This window comes from Rasamsonia byssochlamydoides (assembly GCF_041956645.1).
Source record: "Rasamsonia byssochlamydoides strain NRRL 3658 unplaced genomic scaffold VTN77scaffold_113, whole genome shotgun sequence".
NCBI classification, from domain to species: domain Eukaryota; kingdom Fungi; phylum Ascomycota; class Eurotiomycetes; order Eurotiales; family Trichocomaceae; genus Rasamsonia; species Rasamsonia byssochlamydoides.
In genome coordinates, this window is record NW_027192496.1 from 49,114 (window position 1) to 64,591 (window position 15,478).

The 15,478-nt window shown below is 50.6% G+C and overlaps 7 protein-coding genes across 7 annotated transcripts; 5 read left to right on the top strand and 2 right to left on the bottom strand.

Moving 5' to 3' along the window:
- Positions 1-510: 510 nt before the first annotated feature.
- Positions 511-1,861, top strand: VTN77DRAFT_1009 (uncharacterized protein; the record flags this gene model as incomplete). Its single annotated transcript, XM_069416694.1, has 2 exons — positions 511-633; positions 719-1,861. The coding sequence occupies 2 exons, from the start codon at positions 511-513 to the stop codon at positions 1,859-1,861; spliced, it is 1,266 nt and encodes a 421-aa protein (XP_069273156.1).
- A 1,938-nt stretch (positions 1,862-3,799) lies between these two features.
- Positions 3,800-4,238, top strand: VTN77DRAFT_1010 (uncharacterized protein; the record flags this gene model as incomplete). Its single annotated transcript, XM_069416696.1, has 3 exons — positions 3,800-3,929; positions 4,010-4,058; positions 4,109-4,238. 3 exons carry the CDS (start codon positions 3,800-3,802, stop codon positions 4,236-4,238), a joined length of 309 nt encoding a protein of 102 aa, XP_069273157.1.
- Positions 4,239-4,268: 30 nt separating this feature from the next.
- VTN77DRAFT_1011 (uncharacterized protein) lies at positions 4,269-4,958 on the top strand (the record flags this gene model as incomplete). Its single annotated transcript, XM_069416697.1, has 1 exon — positions 4,269-4,958. One exon carries the CDS (start codon positions 4,269-4,271, stop codon positions 4,956-4,958), a length of 690 nt encoding a protein of 229 aa, XP_069273158.1.
- A 488-nt stretch (positions 4,959-5,446) lies between these two features.
- Positions 5,447-5,849, top strand: VTN77DRAFT_1012 (uncharacterized protein; the record flags this gene model as incomplete). The annotated part of the gene is made up of 2 exons (XM_069416698.1): positions 5,447-5,511; positions 5,609-5,849. The coding sequence occupies 2 exons, from the start codon at positions 5,447-5,449 to the stop codon at positions 5,847-5,849; spliced, it is 306 nt and encodes a 101-aa protein (XP_069273159.1).
- A 125-nt stretch (positions 5,850-5,974) lies between these two features.
- VTN77DRAFT_1013 (uncharacterized protein) lies at positions 5,975-6,321 on the bottom strand (the record flags this gene model as incomplete). The annotated part of the gene is made up of 2 exons (XM_069416699.1): positions 5,975-6,207; positions 6,252-6,321. The coding sequence occupies 2 exons, from the start codon at positions 6,319-6,321 to the stop codon at positions 5,975-5,977; spliced, it is 303 nt and encodes a 100-aa protein (XP_069273160.1).
- A 1,715-nt stretch (positions 6,322-8,036) lies between these two features.
- On the top strand, positions 8,037-9,884 carry VTN77DRAFT_1014 (uncharacterized protein; the record flags this gene model as incomplete). Its single annotated transcript, XM_069416700.1, has 4 exons — positions 8,037-8,151; positions 8,211-8,542; positions 8,597-9,188; positions 9,247-9,884. 4 exons carry the CDS (start codon positions 8,037-8,039, stop codon positions 9,882-9,884), a joined length of 1,677 nt encoding a protein of 558 aa, XP_069273161.1.
- A 1,574-nt stretch (positions 9,885-11,458) lies between these two features.
- VTN77DRAFT_1015 (uncharacterized protein) lies at positions 11,459-14,760 on the bottom strand (the record flags this gene model as incomplete). Its single annotated transcript, XM_069416701.1, has 3 exons — positions 11,459-12,033; positions 12,094-14,581; positions 14,656-14,760. 3 exons carry the CDS (start codon positions 14,758-14,760, stop codon positions 11,459-11,461), a joined length of 3,168 nt encoding a protein of 1,055 aa, XP_069273162.1.
- Between the last annotated feature and the right edge of the window lie 718 nt (positions 14,761-15,478).

Below are 15,478 nucleotides of genomic sequence, written 5' to 3' on the forward strand. Positions count from 1 at the left end.
TCATAGAGATACTGGAGATACAAACTCTGGGTGACTTTTTGTTCTTTTTTCCCGCTATTAGAGACTCCTGCAAGGCCAGTAGCCTGCAACTTCAAATAAGAAGTGTGGTGAAATACAGCACAATTTAAAAAGTATTTAAACTGGCCAATTTAAAATAACTAATAAAAAGAATGCAGAACATAACTAGATATGAGGCAAAGGACAAGAAATGAATGTGAGGACATTCACGTGTTGATATTTCACGTGTTGATACCGATCGATAACTGACACACGCTTTACCAGATTGGGACTGGCTGCGGAGACAGTGCAGTCTGACGTATTGGTCTCCGCCATCCAATGCATTCTTCGCAATTTCTGGAAAAAGCATGCCACATTACCTGCACATGCAGAGATAAGCTGTTTGCTACCAACGTGTCGCGAGCCATCTGCTTCTTCTCTCAGCTCTTCAACATAGGTCGCCGTCGCCGTCCCAGACACTCGCGGCCCAAATTTGGCCGTCCACGGGCCAAGATGGGCAACGAATCCTCCACGCCGGTGGATGAGAATACCCCTCCCCGCGTGCTGGAGCGCCGGGATGTGGAGTCGCTTGCCAAGTATATACTAGAGAAAGATGTCCGCAAGATTGTTGTCATGGTAGGATTCCCCGGCCTTCGGTGAAATGGATTCCGATCCAGCGCTGTATTTGATTGCAGTACTCCGTACTAAAAGTGAACTTCAGATAGGGGCGGGCGTCAGCACCTCTGCAGGTATCCCCGATTTCCGCTCCCCAGAAACAGGCCTCTACTCCAATCTGGCGCATCTCGATCTCCCGAACCCGGAAGCCGTGTTTGACATCAGCTTCTTTCGCGACAACCCACGGCCCTTCTATGCGCTCGCTCGCGAACTCTACCCCGGGCGGTATCGCCCCACCATTGCGCACTCGTTCATCCGACTGCTCCACGAGAAGGGCCGCTTACTGAAGCTCTTTACCCAGAACGTCGACTGCCTAGAGCGGGAGGCCGGCCTACCGGGAGAGATGATCGTGGACGCCCACGGGAGCTTCGCCTCGCAGCATTGCATCGACTGCAAGAGCTACTACCCGCATGATCTGATGAAGCAAGCAGTGGAGAAAGGCGAGATACCGCACTGCGTGACGCCTCAATGCAATGGTCTTGTCAAACCGGACATCGTCTTCTTTGGCGAGGCTCTCCCTGAGGAGTTTTTCTTGAACCGCCAGCTCCCTGCGGAGGCGGACCTGTGCATTGTAATGGGCACAAGTCTAACAGTCCAGCCATTCGCGAGCCTCCCCGGGATCTGTCGGGAGGAAACGCCCCGCCTGCTCATCAACCTGGAGCGGGTTGGTGGTCTCGGATCACGCACGGACGATGTTCTGCTCTTGGGTGACTGTGACGCCGGCGTACGGAAATTGGCCAAGGCGCTTGGGTGGCTGGACGAGCTGGAAGCCCTCTGGGAGAAGACTAACCCGGACAAGAAAGCGCGGGAGGAAGAGAATGCCCCATTGCAGACTCGAGAAGAGAGATTGCAGGCCGAGGTGGACCGTCTGACCGAGGAGGTTGATCGAACCCTCAGCTTGTCGGCCGCTTATCAGGAGCGTGTACGCCAGCAACTGGCCAAGCAGGCTGCCAAGAGCCAGGCTCTTGAAGAGGCTGAAGCGGCAGAGACTTCCCGTGGAGCGTGCGGGGTGACGTCTGCCCAAGAAGAGCCGACTGGTGAAGTTAAGCGTGAAGAAGAAGAAAAGGAAGAAAAGGAAAAGGAAGAAAAAGACAAGATTCTGCGGCCTGTAGAGGACGGGGACGGCGGAGGAGGAGATGGAGGACTGGATCATGTATTTCCACATCTAGGAAAGAAATCATCTCTGTAGAGTAGACGTATTCATAATGAGCTCAAGAATGGATTCTAGACGGATTCTTTTCTTTCTTCCCCCTTTTAATATACCGATGATGAGCTGCAAATATATGTAATAGTGCAATCTGAGTGATAGCAGAAACTCATTGAAAAACAACACAAAAGATTGGCTGAGATTGAGATCTCATGGCTAATATAATTCCAAAGAGTTATGTAAAAAAATCCCTATATTATCAATTATATTACTGTAGATTGGCTTAAGGAAAAAACCAGAGCAAGTATTTACTAGATAGGCTATTCTAATAATTTTATACTAATATATATTCCCTCCCTATACTATAAATAAAACATTTATTTTTCCGTTTGTACATACATACGTACAGTGTACACATTATCACATGGCTGAAAAAGCAGCATACATAAGCATCCTACACTAATACATACACCGGGTTCATGAGGTCTGCGTAATTAGCTCCTATTATTAGCAAGATATATATGGCAAAAGGACTATATCCACTATTAGTAAGAAATTCTATATTAGGCTATATAAGGGTTACGCATCAGTGAGGGAGACAGATACTGGTAAGGGATATAATATAGCAAGAACTATAGCAAGGAGAATATATAGGGAGCCCACCTAGAAAGTAGATAATAAAAAAAATCATACCTACCTACTATAGGTAGGTACGCCCCCCAGGAGCAAAAGTTTCCCTTCCATCCATTATGTATGTAGACCAAGGATTTTTTTTCTCAGTCAAGCGAAGCGAAGCGAGACCTCTGCAAGGCTTGTAGGAACGTTTCTATATGCGTGATATCAGGATATGTTGGACTGGTCTCCGCAGAGACGAAGACAATTGCCGTTGTCGTAACCATTTGCCATTGTGCTTTCCATTTCCATTTCTATTTTTTTTTCCTTTTCCAGGAGCTGTGGAAATCTCGTATCTCCTTCCACTACTCGTTCATCCAACCCGATCGACGTAAGCAAGCAGAGATACGTTACGAGTAACATTATTATTGTTCCGTTTTCCCCTTTCTGCCTGTAATCATATTATAAAAAAAGAAGGGGAAAAAAATAAAGAGATAATATAATACCACCACTAAATAAAGAAAAGAATAAATAAAGGATAAAGAATAACAGGACTTGCAATCCTGTAAATAATTTGAAGACATCTATACTACCTACCCAGCCAGTAAGAAGTATGTATAGTAGTTTACCTAACGTAAGGGAACAAACAACCCCTGCTTGTTTGGATTTAAATGTGGGGGATAGGTAAGGATAAGAATACCTCTTTATCAGCGGGATAATAATTCCACTGCAGCAGCAGCACTACTCTACTATGTACAGTGGTCAATCAACGTTAAGAATACTCCTGTTGATACCCTGTTGATACCAAGTTAGCTGTTATTGTTCGTCCTTTTTTTTTGGTGGAAAATCCAGGAAAATACATAGTTAGTTAATTGTTTTAGGTTATAGAATACTACACTACCTGGTAGCTGCAGCTGTCTGTAACATGCTTATAGATAAAATAGAATACAGAATCACCTTGCTATCTAGGTAACTATATCTAATTAACATGGTTACTCTGATTTCTGTCATAGGACAACAATCAATGATTTCATATATTTCTTTATTTAGTACACTGTACTAGTCTATCCGTATTTGGAGAAGGGAAGTTGATTGGATAACTTACGTAACTGACAGCAGACGACGTTCCAATTCAATGGATCTTAAACAATTACATAAATCATGTGATCACTCAATCACTACAGGCTAATGTCTGCACTCTGGAAGAATAGTTTGTCAGCAGTGTAGTCAGGTCTTGGTACGGAGTACAGTACTACTGTACTGTACATGTCTTCTGCATGTCCCTGCTTGCTTGATGTTCGTCTGATCTGGGACAGGCTGGAGACTTCGCTGACCTGTATTGTAAAGAAAGATATAATTCCAATTATGATGGCTGCTCCTGATCCCCTCAGGAAGAATGAGATTGCTATGCGGGGAAGCGGCTACTACAATGCCAATTCCAGTATGCAACGACAGGCGATCAAACCTGCTCTGGACTTGATTCCGGATCTGTCGCATGGTAAGTTGGTGATAAAGTCGAAGACCGGGGCAGATGGATGAGTTATGTCCACACTTCATCATCATGCTGATGGCTGCCAGCCACTTCGGTCAATGTGGTGGATTACTGCTGCTCGCAGGGAGCAAATTCGTGCGTTCCGCGTCATTGTACGGAGTAGAGTAGCAAATACTGACTGATAGGATCGCACCCCTCGTGAAGCTTCTGTCCACTCTCCCTGCCAATTCCACCGCCTCCATCCTATTTGATGACACCCCATCAACGATTTCTCTAGCCGGGCACGAACCGTCCACAACCACTACGGCCAACTGAGTCAATGGCGCCATCCAGGTGTATCCGTTGATGGCTCCTCGAAGCTTCTACGAGCGCGTCGTGCCCAACCAGTTCGCCAACGTGGGATTTGTATGGACCAGCGTCAACTACCTCGAGCATGAGCTCCCATCGGCAGACCCGATGAAGGACTTGAGGCAATGGAAAGCGAACCGTCTCGCGCGTTCGGCTGCTATGGCCCGCGGGGATTTGTTGAGGTTCCTGGCTCTGCGGGAATGGGAAATCCGCCCCGGAGGAGCATTTGTCTGCGCCCTCGCTGCTCGAAGCTGTCGTCAGAGCTCTGATGTCCGCCCTCACCAGTCTGGTCCACTCGGGCCAGTTGCCTGCAGCGGACGCCTCCATCAATCCCCCGATCCACGAATGGTCCAGAGACGAGCTGACCCAGGTTCTGGAACTAGAACCGGTCAGGACAAGTGGGCGGTGGAGGCGTGTTTTGAGAAGACAGTCGTCCATCCAGCGGTGTACACTCTTCCACAAGGTGAGAGACCTGCCGATGCAGAAGCCATCAGCGAAGCCTATGCGAAAGCAGTCGTCGGTAACCTTGTGGCTGCATTCTCTCCGTATATCCTCAAGGGATTAAGAAGCGAGAGGCCATCGCAAACCAGCTTTGATAACGTGGAGACGGAAGAAGAGGCTCGGATAGTGGACAATTTGAGCAGGGCGACGAAGGAGGCATTAAGGATTCTCGCGATGCACCTTTAACAGGGCACTTTATCTATTTGAAGCTGCGGTGGAAGTAAGTCGGCAGGGAGATAGGTACTGCCCAAGTACTGTGTAATCGAAAACAAAGCACAAAAATACGACTACATGCTGGCAGTCAGACCTTTCATACATACCATATCTCGACCAGCTCAATACTGCGTTGATCCTGATCTCGAGTGCATTGTAGTCCGATCTGATGATGTTCGTTTTGGGTTGGATCTTTGTGCTCTGTAATACTCCAGATTTGATACCTTGTACCACGCCTGTCAGGTGTCTGCAGGTGCAGTGCCTCAGGCACTGAACGACGTTTGCGGACATGACGTGGTGTAACCAGAGGGATCATTGAATTGGAACATGCCTGAGGTCTTGTACTCGCCCGAATAAGGTTGTCATTGGTAGGTTCCGTATCTGGAAAGCAGAATTATCTGCTCCCTGATTGGTCAGGTGAGGTTATCACCGTATCTGCAGCATCTTCATCGATTCCATCCATGGATCCTACGGAGAGTGTACGAGTATTGCAGGACATTGCATTCTGCAGCCTGTCGTACGCCAGGTGAGAGTTCACTGTTATTCTCCATCCATCGGGTGTCCGGACGAACTTCACAAAAAAGGATAATGTATAGTCCTTCCTAGATAGGGAGTTGCCTTAGAGCTGCCTCGCAGTTGCCGATATCGTCCCTGAAACGCCCGAAGGATCTTCTCGTCAACTCCGGATGGAGGAAGGAACCTGGAGAGCCGGCTCTGGGGAAGCATTGGATCCTGCGTTGCCTTATCAGCAGGCACAAGACATTTCGCAGCCGTGTGAATAATCCCTCTTCCTCCGGCCAATCAGAAGGCCCCAAAAGACCCTTATCTGCGGCCAATGGCCATGCGACCCTGAAACACGGTTGACAGAGGCGCCATACCCGATGCGGCGGTCGCGCCTCGAAGCTAAGGCTGCAGGGAGCCCCACCGGACCAGGGTGGCGACAGGGGTTTTATCTACAGCCAATGGGCGGGTTCTGTGGACAACAGCTTTCATCCAATTGCTACTGCGTCCGGCCATGTCCAGCAGCCAGGTGGCCGCCATAGCGATCTGGAAATGAAACTGCTGCTGAACGCAGAGATAACCATATGGCACAGCTGTCCTCGAGATAATGAGACTGAGAGAGAGAGAGAGAGAGATAGCGACCAGGATAAGGGTGTAGCATTGTGTAGGATCAAGCACTGATAGCAGTCCGCAGAGAGAATTCCTGCAAGATATGTAAAGGCTCTGACGCCCGCCAGCTCTTTGAGAGCGTGAGGATCGAGAAACCACCTAGGTGATCGAAGCTCTCCGCAGAGATGACTATCACACAGCCTTGGGACGCGGCATGATTGTTCATGGTCTCCCACTGGGCATGCTCTCTGAATCTCTCGACGGTGCTGCAAGATGGTTACAGCAAGATTTCCTTCCAGTCCAAGTTTTGCACCTTTTCGTTTCTGCCTGTTTCCTGGAATTGTTTTCCCCGTCCAGCGGCGTGGCTTGAGTTCCCTCCATGATTTCCATCCACGGAAACGGGGTAGTTCCCCAAAGGAGCAATCGTTCAGGAGCAATCGTTCAGGAGCAATCGTTCAGGAGCAATCGTTGACAAAACATGGCGTTGCTGGCATCTTATATTCCTGATTGTTATATTTCGTGTCTCCGATGAGTCCTTACTGGTGCCTGTTGAATTTCTGCTTTCCGCGGTTTCCCTGGTGAACGAAAACAGAGATGGCGGCCGGTCTTGGCGGCTCCGGAAGGCGGTGACGCTAACACTTTTTTTGAGTTTTTCTGAAGTCGGAGCCCTGGATCGACGCACTACTAGACGGCTCCTCCGTCCGATCCTGCTCCGACCTGAAGCAAGAAACTAAAAAAAAAGTTCAGGTCTTTGCCACGCCCGAGAACCCGCGGCCGGCTGCGTTCACGGCTCTGGTTCGTGATGATGTTGACAGTGACGGCCGATGATGCTCCCTCGTGCTGCCGTTTCTGCTGGTCTTCCAAGGCTGGCAATTTCCTAACCCGTTTCTCTCTCGCTCGTCCAGTCTCACGCGGACGATGGACTGATTCATGCAGTCCATCTACCTGACGTGCATGCTGCCATCTGCCGTCCCTGGCCTATCTCTTTCTCTTTGGTCTCCTCGGCATCTCGTGTCCCACACGCTACTTACTCTCCCCGGCGTGAGGCCCCCCGTTTTCTTATCAGCTTAGTTTCCAGTCAATCTTCGCTCTCCCTTCAGGCTCCGGGTAATTTGTGCCCGACCAGTAATCTCGGACCAGATTCGGCTGGTTTAATCGGGAGTTCCTTTTTTTTTTCCCTTTCTTTTTTCCCCTTTTTTTCGCGGTTGTGGTTTTCTCCCCCTTCCCATAGGTAATTGTGCTACTGGGAACGAACACAGTTCTCTTCTTCGACATTTCTTTCTTCTCCTCTCCCCGACAAGTTGCAACTAGTCGCGTGAGCCAATTCAATTCAATTGTCCTGGTTCTCGGACATCCGCTGGTGTCTCGAATCCCGGCGTGGATGGTCCCTAGTCGCGGCTCCAGATCCCCACTCGATCGAGGCGCCCTTTCGACGGTGGTTTGCCGCCCGTTGCGCCTTCGTTTCGGTCGGGCTTAGCTGGTGGACTCCGGAGGGTCTTGTCTATCTCTGCAGACTTCCTTGACTCGTTCCCATTGCAAACGCAAATCAGTAGCGTCAACCATTGATTCCGCGCGTCCTCACGGCTCTCCCGTATCGCTCCGACCCACCCCAGGCCTTTCCAGAATATATACTCTCCTACAGCCTCCACAGGCCATTCCATTGCTCCGACCTCCAACTGGTTCCTGACAGTCATCCTCTCCAGACTCCTGGAGACGTGATTGAAAGGTGCCTCCGTTTTTGCTTTGCTGCAGTTCAATTCATGTGCCATATTAGTTTTTATTGTGATACCCTTGTTTTTGCATAGTACCGGTACTTCACGCTAATTTTTTCCCGTCCTCTTTCTCTCGCTCTCTCACGTGCCCAGAAGCTTCACTCGGAAAAAAAAAGAAAAAAGAGGAAGAAGAAAAAGAAGAAGAAGCAACACTGAATCATTCTCAGCCATGTCGTCATTTGCTGGCACGGCGCCGTATGCGCCTGATTATGCCTCGTACAATTGGACGGGTGCTCCCTCCAATTACGCCCTATCAACCAACCCAGAACTCGGGGGTAATTCACGTATGTGAAGCAATGAGATGCCTCGTAGCGAGGAAGCAAAAATAGCTGACTTGACATAGACACGGAGAATCTGAACAAATGGTATCAGTCCGGTGACCAGGCCTACATCATTGTGGCCTCTGCCATGGTGCTGGTCATGGTTCCTGGTCTAGGGTTCCTCTACTCCGGTCTGGCCCGCCGAAAATCCGCCCTGAGCATGATTTGGGCATGTATGGGCTCCATGTCGGTCGTTATTTTTCAGTGGTACTTCTGGGGTTATTCCCTGGCCTTCTCGCCAACTGCAACAAATGGATTTATTGGAGATCTGCATTATTTCGGCCTGATGAATACCCTAGGTGCCCCCAGCCCCGGTTCCCCTCTTGTCCCAGGATTGCTCTATTCCTTCTATCAGGTATTTTCCTCTTTCCCCCCGATTCCTGCACTTTCCTCGCCTGACCATTCTCAGATGCAATTCTGCGCTGTCACCGCTGCGATTGTTATGGGTGCCGTTGCCGAACGAGGCCGTCTCTTACCCGCGATGGTGTTCACCTTCATCTGGGCGACGATAGTCTACTGTCCTCTGGCCTGCTGGGCCTGGAACGTCAATGGCTGGGGATACAAATACGGGGTCATGGACTATGCTGGAGGTGGCCCTGTCGAGATCGGCTCCGGTCTGTCGGCTCTCGCGTATTCAATGGTCCTGGGTCGTCGCCAGGAGCGAATGATGCTGAACTTCCGCCCGCACAACGTGTCGCTGATCCTGTTGGGTACGGTCTTCCTGTGGTTCGGATGGTTGGGTTTCAACGGTGGCTCCGCCTTCGGTGCCAATCTGCGCGCGACCATGGCGTGCTGGAACTCGAACTTGGCTGCTAGTTTCGCGGCCATTGCATGGGTGCTCCTCGACTGGCGATTGGCAAGAAAGTGGTCGATGGTCGGTTGGTGTTCGGGCACGATCTCTGGTCTGGTGGCTGCAACGCCGGCGTCTGGTTTTATCACCCCTTGGGGGAGCGTTGTGCTGGGGGTTGTTACGGGAGTCGTGTGCAACTATGCTACTAAAGGTATGGCTACCTCGAACGAGGAGGATGAGGAGATTCGACTAATTGACTCGTTTCACAGTGAAATATTGGATTCGGATTGACGACTCGATGGATGTGTTTGCTGAGCACGGTGTTGCCGGAATTATCGGGCTGATTTTCAACGCCTTTTTCGGTACGGACGCTATTGTCGGCCTCGATGGTGTCAACGTCGGTGCGGAGAATCCGACCACAGGAACGAAGGTGGGCGGATGGCTCATCCACAACTACCGTCAATTATACATCCAAATTGCCTACGTCGTCGCTACCTGCGGTTATGCTTTCGTGATGTCTGCGATCATTGCGTACGTCATCAACTTGACCCCCGGCTTGAAGCTGAGGGCATCTGAAGAAGCCGAACTACTGGGTATGGACGATGACCAGCTAGGCGAGTTCGCGTACGATTACGTGGAAGTCCGGAGAGATTACCTGGCCTGGACGCCGCAGAAGACGGCCCAACTGGAAGACGGCCACGAGATCCCCCACGCGGATCGGTATGGCATTGGAGCGCACAGTGAGATGCTGGAGGGCCATACTCCAGAAGGAGCCAGCAAGCACAGTGAAGACGACGACGAAAGCCACGGCCAACCGGCTGAAATGCAATCAACGCCGCGAGCGGTGGCCGAACATCGCTCGGCCGGCGAAGGCAAAGCCGTAGTGGACGAAGAGAAGACAGCATAGGCTGGCTCTTGTTTCGACTATTTTTCTTGCATGGCGTTTTATTCGTTTTCATTTGTCTTTCTGGGCAGGGACTTTCTGTGGCTTGACTTAGCTGGATGGCACTGTTTCCCCCCCTTTTTCACGTCCCTGATGACTCGGCCAGCACTACCTTATGACCACTATTTCCTCCTTCCTCCTCCTTCCTCCTCCTTATCTCCTTTAACCCGACCTCTTCCCCTCTTCTACCTCCCGTTAGCCTTGTTATCCTCGCCTCTATCGCATACCCATCTTCTCCGATTTGATCTAGCCTGGTGTGGGACTGTTTCTTTCCAATCTGTACCTTTTTACCCCCTTTTTCCTGCCTTTTTAGAGCTGTAATCTTTTCACGGGATGATCGTGTTGCATGTCTGTCTACGGGCTCAATTTTTCAAAACGTGGGTGGTCGTGACACGGATATGGTTTTGCTTGCTTTCTTGTTGGTTTGCTTGTTTTTTTTTTGTCTTTCTTGCATTTCATTTTATTTACATACACACGGTATGTAATGTATGTATGTCTACATGTTTATGTACATAGACAGGGAAAGAAAGAAAGCGATGATGATACCTTCAGATTAATTTAATTTGATCCCTTCCTTCGCGCACAGTACAGAGTATAGTTTTCCTGATCGTCACCATCCAGAAAAAAAAAAGAGATAGACCAAAAAAAGAGGAACCCTGGTATTCTAATTCTAATTCATTCGTTTCATTCATAGATAGGAATCTAATAATCTAAATAATAGATAGAACAAACAAATAAAGTAAGTATGGTATAGTCGCGTGGTCTATTATTTAATAGCGCGTGCTGTGGCACCCCCACAGCATGCGATTATCCCTCTCTTAGAATCTACAGAGTATTACTCCGTAGAGGGTAGGTCCACAGTTCCATAGGTCCACCCGGTCGATCCTCTTATCCTATCCTATCTATCGTCTTATTATCCTATCTATTCCTATAATCCTATCTTCTTATCCTATTCGTATTCCTATGCTTGCTGTCTTGTGCTTTTTGTCTATCTATGCTTCAGATAAAGCACGGAACTAAGTAAAGCACGGACAGCACAGAACGGCAAGCAAGAGATATCCAATCAAGATCAAGGGGAGAAAAAAGGACAGGTAATGAGATGACAAATAAAATGAATATGATTGATAATGATAAGGATGGTTGATTAATGACGATGAGGGGAATAATGGTATATGTTTGTTAGTTAATAGCAGAAAGTTTATAGAATAAGCCAGAAAGCGCGGACCCTTGGAAAAGAAGGGTGGGTAATCAGTCAGTAAGTCAGTCACTCGGAGATATCCAGCCAGAGAGAAGAAACAAAAAAAAATATATCCAAAGAAAACGGAGAAACAAAACAAAACAAAACGAGACGCAGATACGGATACAGATACGATACAGACAGACACAGGGGAATTCTTTTGGAAGCACAGCATACAGACAGAGACATACAGGCAAAAAGCAAAAGCATGGGCATAGGCAAACGCAATACTCAACAGACAGCCAAAGAGGTAGTTCGTCTATGTCATAACAAACAAACGAGAAAGAACAGAAAAACCAACTCAAACATTGGCACTGTAACCCGCGCCAACTCCCCGTCGTCGCTTAAGTGCATTGAGATACTTCCTCCCCTCGTCGACCCAAAAGACCATGCTGGAAATGCACACGAGTTTGAACAGGTCCCCCGCGCCGAGGGCCTCGGTTTGGAAGATGCGCTGCAGGAAGGGCAGGTAGATGACGCATGCCTGGCCCATCAGGGAGCCCAGCACAGCGTAGTTGAACATCTTATTTCCGAACAGCGGCAGTTCGCCGCGCAGGACGGACTTGCCCTCGCTGCGGCATGTCAGGGCGTTGAACATGTCGAAGAGCACGAAGCAGGTGAATGTCATGGTCGTGTCGTGAGCGGTGACGATGCGCGAGCGCTTGCCGGGGTTGTCCACGTCGTCAACATCACCCATTTCGTGGACGTAGACAAGCAACGTGCCGAGCATGATGATTAGCGCGGACGTCAGCACCCGCTTGATGAGCGGTTTGGTGAGGACCCGAGCTGTCTTCGACCGCGGTGGTCGGGTCATGACGGACGGATCGACAGGCTCGACACCCAGGGATTGCGCCGGCGGACCGTCCATGAGGATGTCTGTTGGTGACAGTTAGTCAACATGTTTATAAAATGAAACCCCACTCGGTGATCACCTACTGATCCACAAAATTTGCATTGCATTGAGCGGATTCTTGAATCCGAGAATCGTGCTCAGCAGGACCAGGCTCAGAGCTGCCACACTGGTGCTAAGCTGGAAAGTGATGAAGTTCTGAATGTTGTAGAAAATGCCTTTCCCCTGCTCGATCGCTCTCAGGATCGTCGAGAAGTCGTCATCCGTCAAGATCATGTCGGCGGCCTCTTTCGCAACATCTGTGCCTAGCTTGCCCATGGAGATTCCAATATCCGCTTTCTTCAAAGCAGGAGCATCGTTGACGCCATCTCCAGTCATGGCTACAACGTCTCCACGCGACTGGAGAGCACGCACAATCTTCATCTTGTGCTCTGGACTGGTGCGGGCAAAGATGGTAGTCGTCGAGATCGCCTCCGCAAGCTCACTCGTGCTCATGTGATCAATCTGATCTCCTCGCAGGACAGCATGCCCTCCCGGAGAGTCGTTGATAGGCATGCCCAGTTTTCTCGCAATTGCAACCGCCGTGGATTCCGCATCACCCGTGATCATGATCACCTTCACTCCGCCAGCCATGAGCCGACGGATGGACTTGTGAACGTCCTTTCGTGGAGGGTCGTTCATGCCAACTAACCCAGCGAAAACGAGACCACTAAATCGGCTGTCATCCTCAGCCTGACCTAGCTGCGGAGAAGACGTAGCACTTCGACTCCCTACTCTCCGATGACTCCTACCTGATTCTCTTACTGGTCCGCTAGCAAATGCTAGGACCCGGAGTCCTTCCGATGCCATTTGCTCGGCCGCCTGTCTGGCAGCCTTCCGTCTGGGCTCGTCCAGAATCACCTCGCGACCGTCTTTGGTCAGGTAAGTGTCACACCGGATGAGAACCTGTTCCAAAGCACCTTTGATGTAGGCCATATCGCTGTCGCCCGACGCGCCTCCGCCGATGATGACACCCATCCACTTCCTCTCCGAACTGAACGGGGTTTCTGCGACGCGAGCACTGATCCGATCCCGAACGTCGTCCTCTCCAAAGGCATCCAGGAGGTCAAGGATGGCAACGTCGGTGGGTTGGCCAACCCATCTGCTTTTGATCGACTCTGAGGAGCTATCAACCGTCGAGGACAGCACAGCGGCAGAGGAGGCGCTCGCAGGAGAGTTGGCGTGAAGTCGCGACAGCCGTGCATTGTTCGCAATGTTGCCCACCCGGAGAATTCTACGCGCAGCAGGACTGGGGGTCAGTGATGCACTGTCGGTATGGACTTCGAACGGCTCGGGACAGTCGAAATGCCACATCTTGGTGACCGTCATGTGATTCATCGTTAGCGTGCCAGTCTTATCACTGCACACCACATTGACTGAGCCCAAAGTCTCGACACTCGGGAGTCTCCTCATGATGGCACCTCTCTTCGCCATGCGGAGGACACCCAGGGCGAGAGTAACAGTGACGATGATGGGGAGACCCTCTGGGATAGCAGCCACCGCCAGGGACACGCCAATTGTGAACATCTCCAGGATCTTCCGCCCTTGTAAGAGCCCAATGATGACGATTAAGCCGATTACCCCAAATGAGACATAGCTCAGCTCCTGGCCTAGTCGATCCATGGAGAGCTGGAGAGGAGTTCGAGGGCTCTCAATCTCCTGTAGCGAGGCGGAGATGCTACCAAACTCCGTATTTTGGCCGGTAGCAATTACAATGCCCTGCCCATATCCGGAACGCACCAAGGTCCCCATGAAGGCGATGTTGTGCTGCTCATTCAAACGGACATCTGCTCCGACTGTGCCCGCTGCCGAAGTCTCATAGAGCGGTGAGTCGGGAGGAGTGATCTCCTTTTTCGCAGCGGCGGCGACGCCCCGGAGGGCATCTGCGTACTTCACGACAGGCTCATTCTCTCCCGTCAAGTTCGATTCGTCGATGGACAAATCTGTGGCAGCAGTAATCCGAATATCGGCCGGAATCCGGTCACCCGTAGAAAACAGCACCAAGTCACCCGGTACCAGTTGGCCTGCCGGCACCGTGGTCGAGGCTTTGAGAGCAGCTGAAACGGGGGTCAGGTTACCTGGTTTCAATTCCTGCATCTCATAGTCGTTGACTGCAGCTGCGCTCCTGGGCGTCTTGTAATCTTTGCCATTCTCGGTAGGGACATCGCGAATCAAATGTGCATAATGAGGAACGAGGCGGTTTAACGCTTCGAGCGACTTTTCGGACCGGTATTCCTGGACAAATCCTACTGTGACCACAATGGTCACGGCAAGAGTAATGCTTATGGCATCGTCGTAATTGCCCATGAAAAAGGAGATCCCCGCAGACGCCAATAAAAGCAAGATCAGTGTTTCCTTGAACTGTTTCAAGAACCGCAGCCACAATGGCTCCGGGTCCTCGTGCGGGAGCTCATTGGGCCCATCTCGCAACAATCGGACTTCAGCCTCAGCCGGAGAGAGGCCATGGGTGAGGGAGGTATTCAGGCGCTCAGCGACCTCTTGTGGCTCGAGAAGGGAGTAGGCAGAGGTGATAGACTAGAACAATCGGTCAGCACCTGACCACAGAGACTCAAAGCAGCAGCTCGAAACTAATTTTGATCGCGACTTACCGAAGAGGTGTGATTGCGCAGCGTTGAGGGCACTGGTGACGCAGATTTTGGTCTTTGTACGTGCGCATTGTGCAGAGGAAGCGCTGGAGTCGCTGACCTTGACATTTCTCATGCTCTGGGGGGAAAACCCGGAGCTGTCAATTCACGTCAAAAACTGGATCATGCCGAGAGAAATGGTTGCACAGACGAAAATGGGCCTGGCAAGAGGCCACGGTCAGAAGCAAGCTGGCTCCAACATCAATTAATTAATTGATAAGGCTAGGATCCAGGAGCGGGGATATAGATAGCTCACAAACAGCAAACACAAACTTAGGATCGGAAACAACCGTAATCATCTGCATGCAGTTCTCCAAAAAGGAGTAGAGACTCGATTGACCACGGCTACAGTTACAGCCTTTAATCTAGCGCAGGAAGTACAGTTAAAGTTCGGGGAGTCTGGCCCTCCCGTTTCGGCGCACCGATACAGCCGCCCATTGGGTTAGTTCAGGACGCGTTGAGCTGCAGCTCATTGTGGCAGTGCTTCCCATTTCGGGACTAGCCCCGGATATTTATTCTCCCGATTCCGCGGGATACAGTCACCTGTCCAGTCATCACATGACCTAATTCAGGAGGCCTGACTTTTCAGGAATCAATTTCCATTATGTAAGAGCAAGTGCAACGCCAACAGCCCACGTGACCCCAGCCACCGTTGCCATGCCAGATCCCCGAGGAGACGACAGCCGAGACAAAAAGAGGCTGGGAATCCGCCTGACTGTCGCCTTCCTCTTCCGCCCAACGCGCCCCTCGCAACTTGTTCGTTCCCTCTCTACCACCCTCCCCCCCC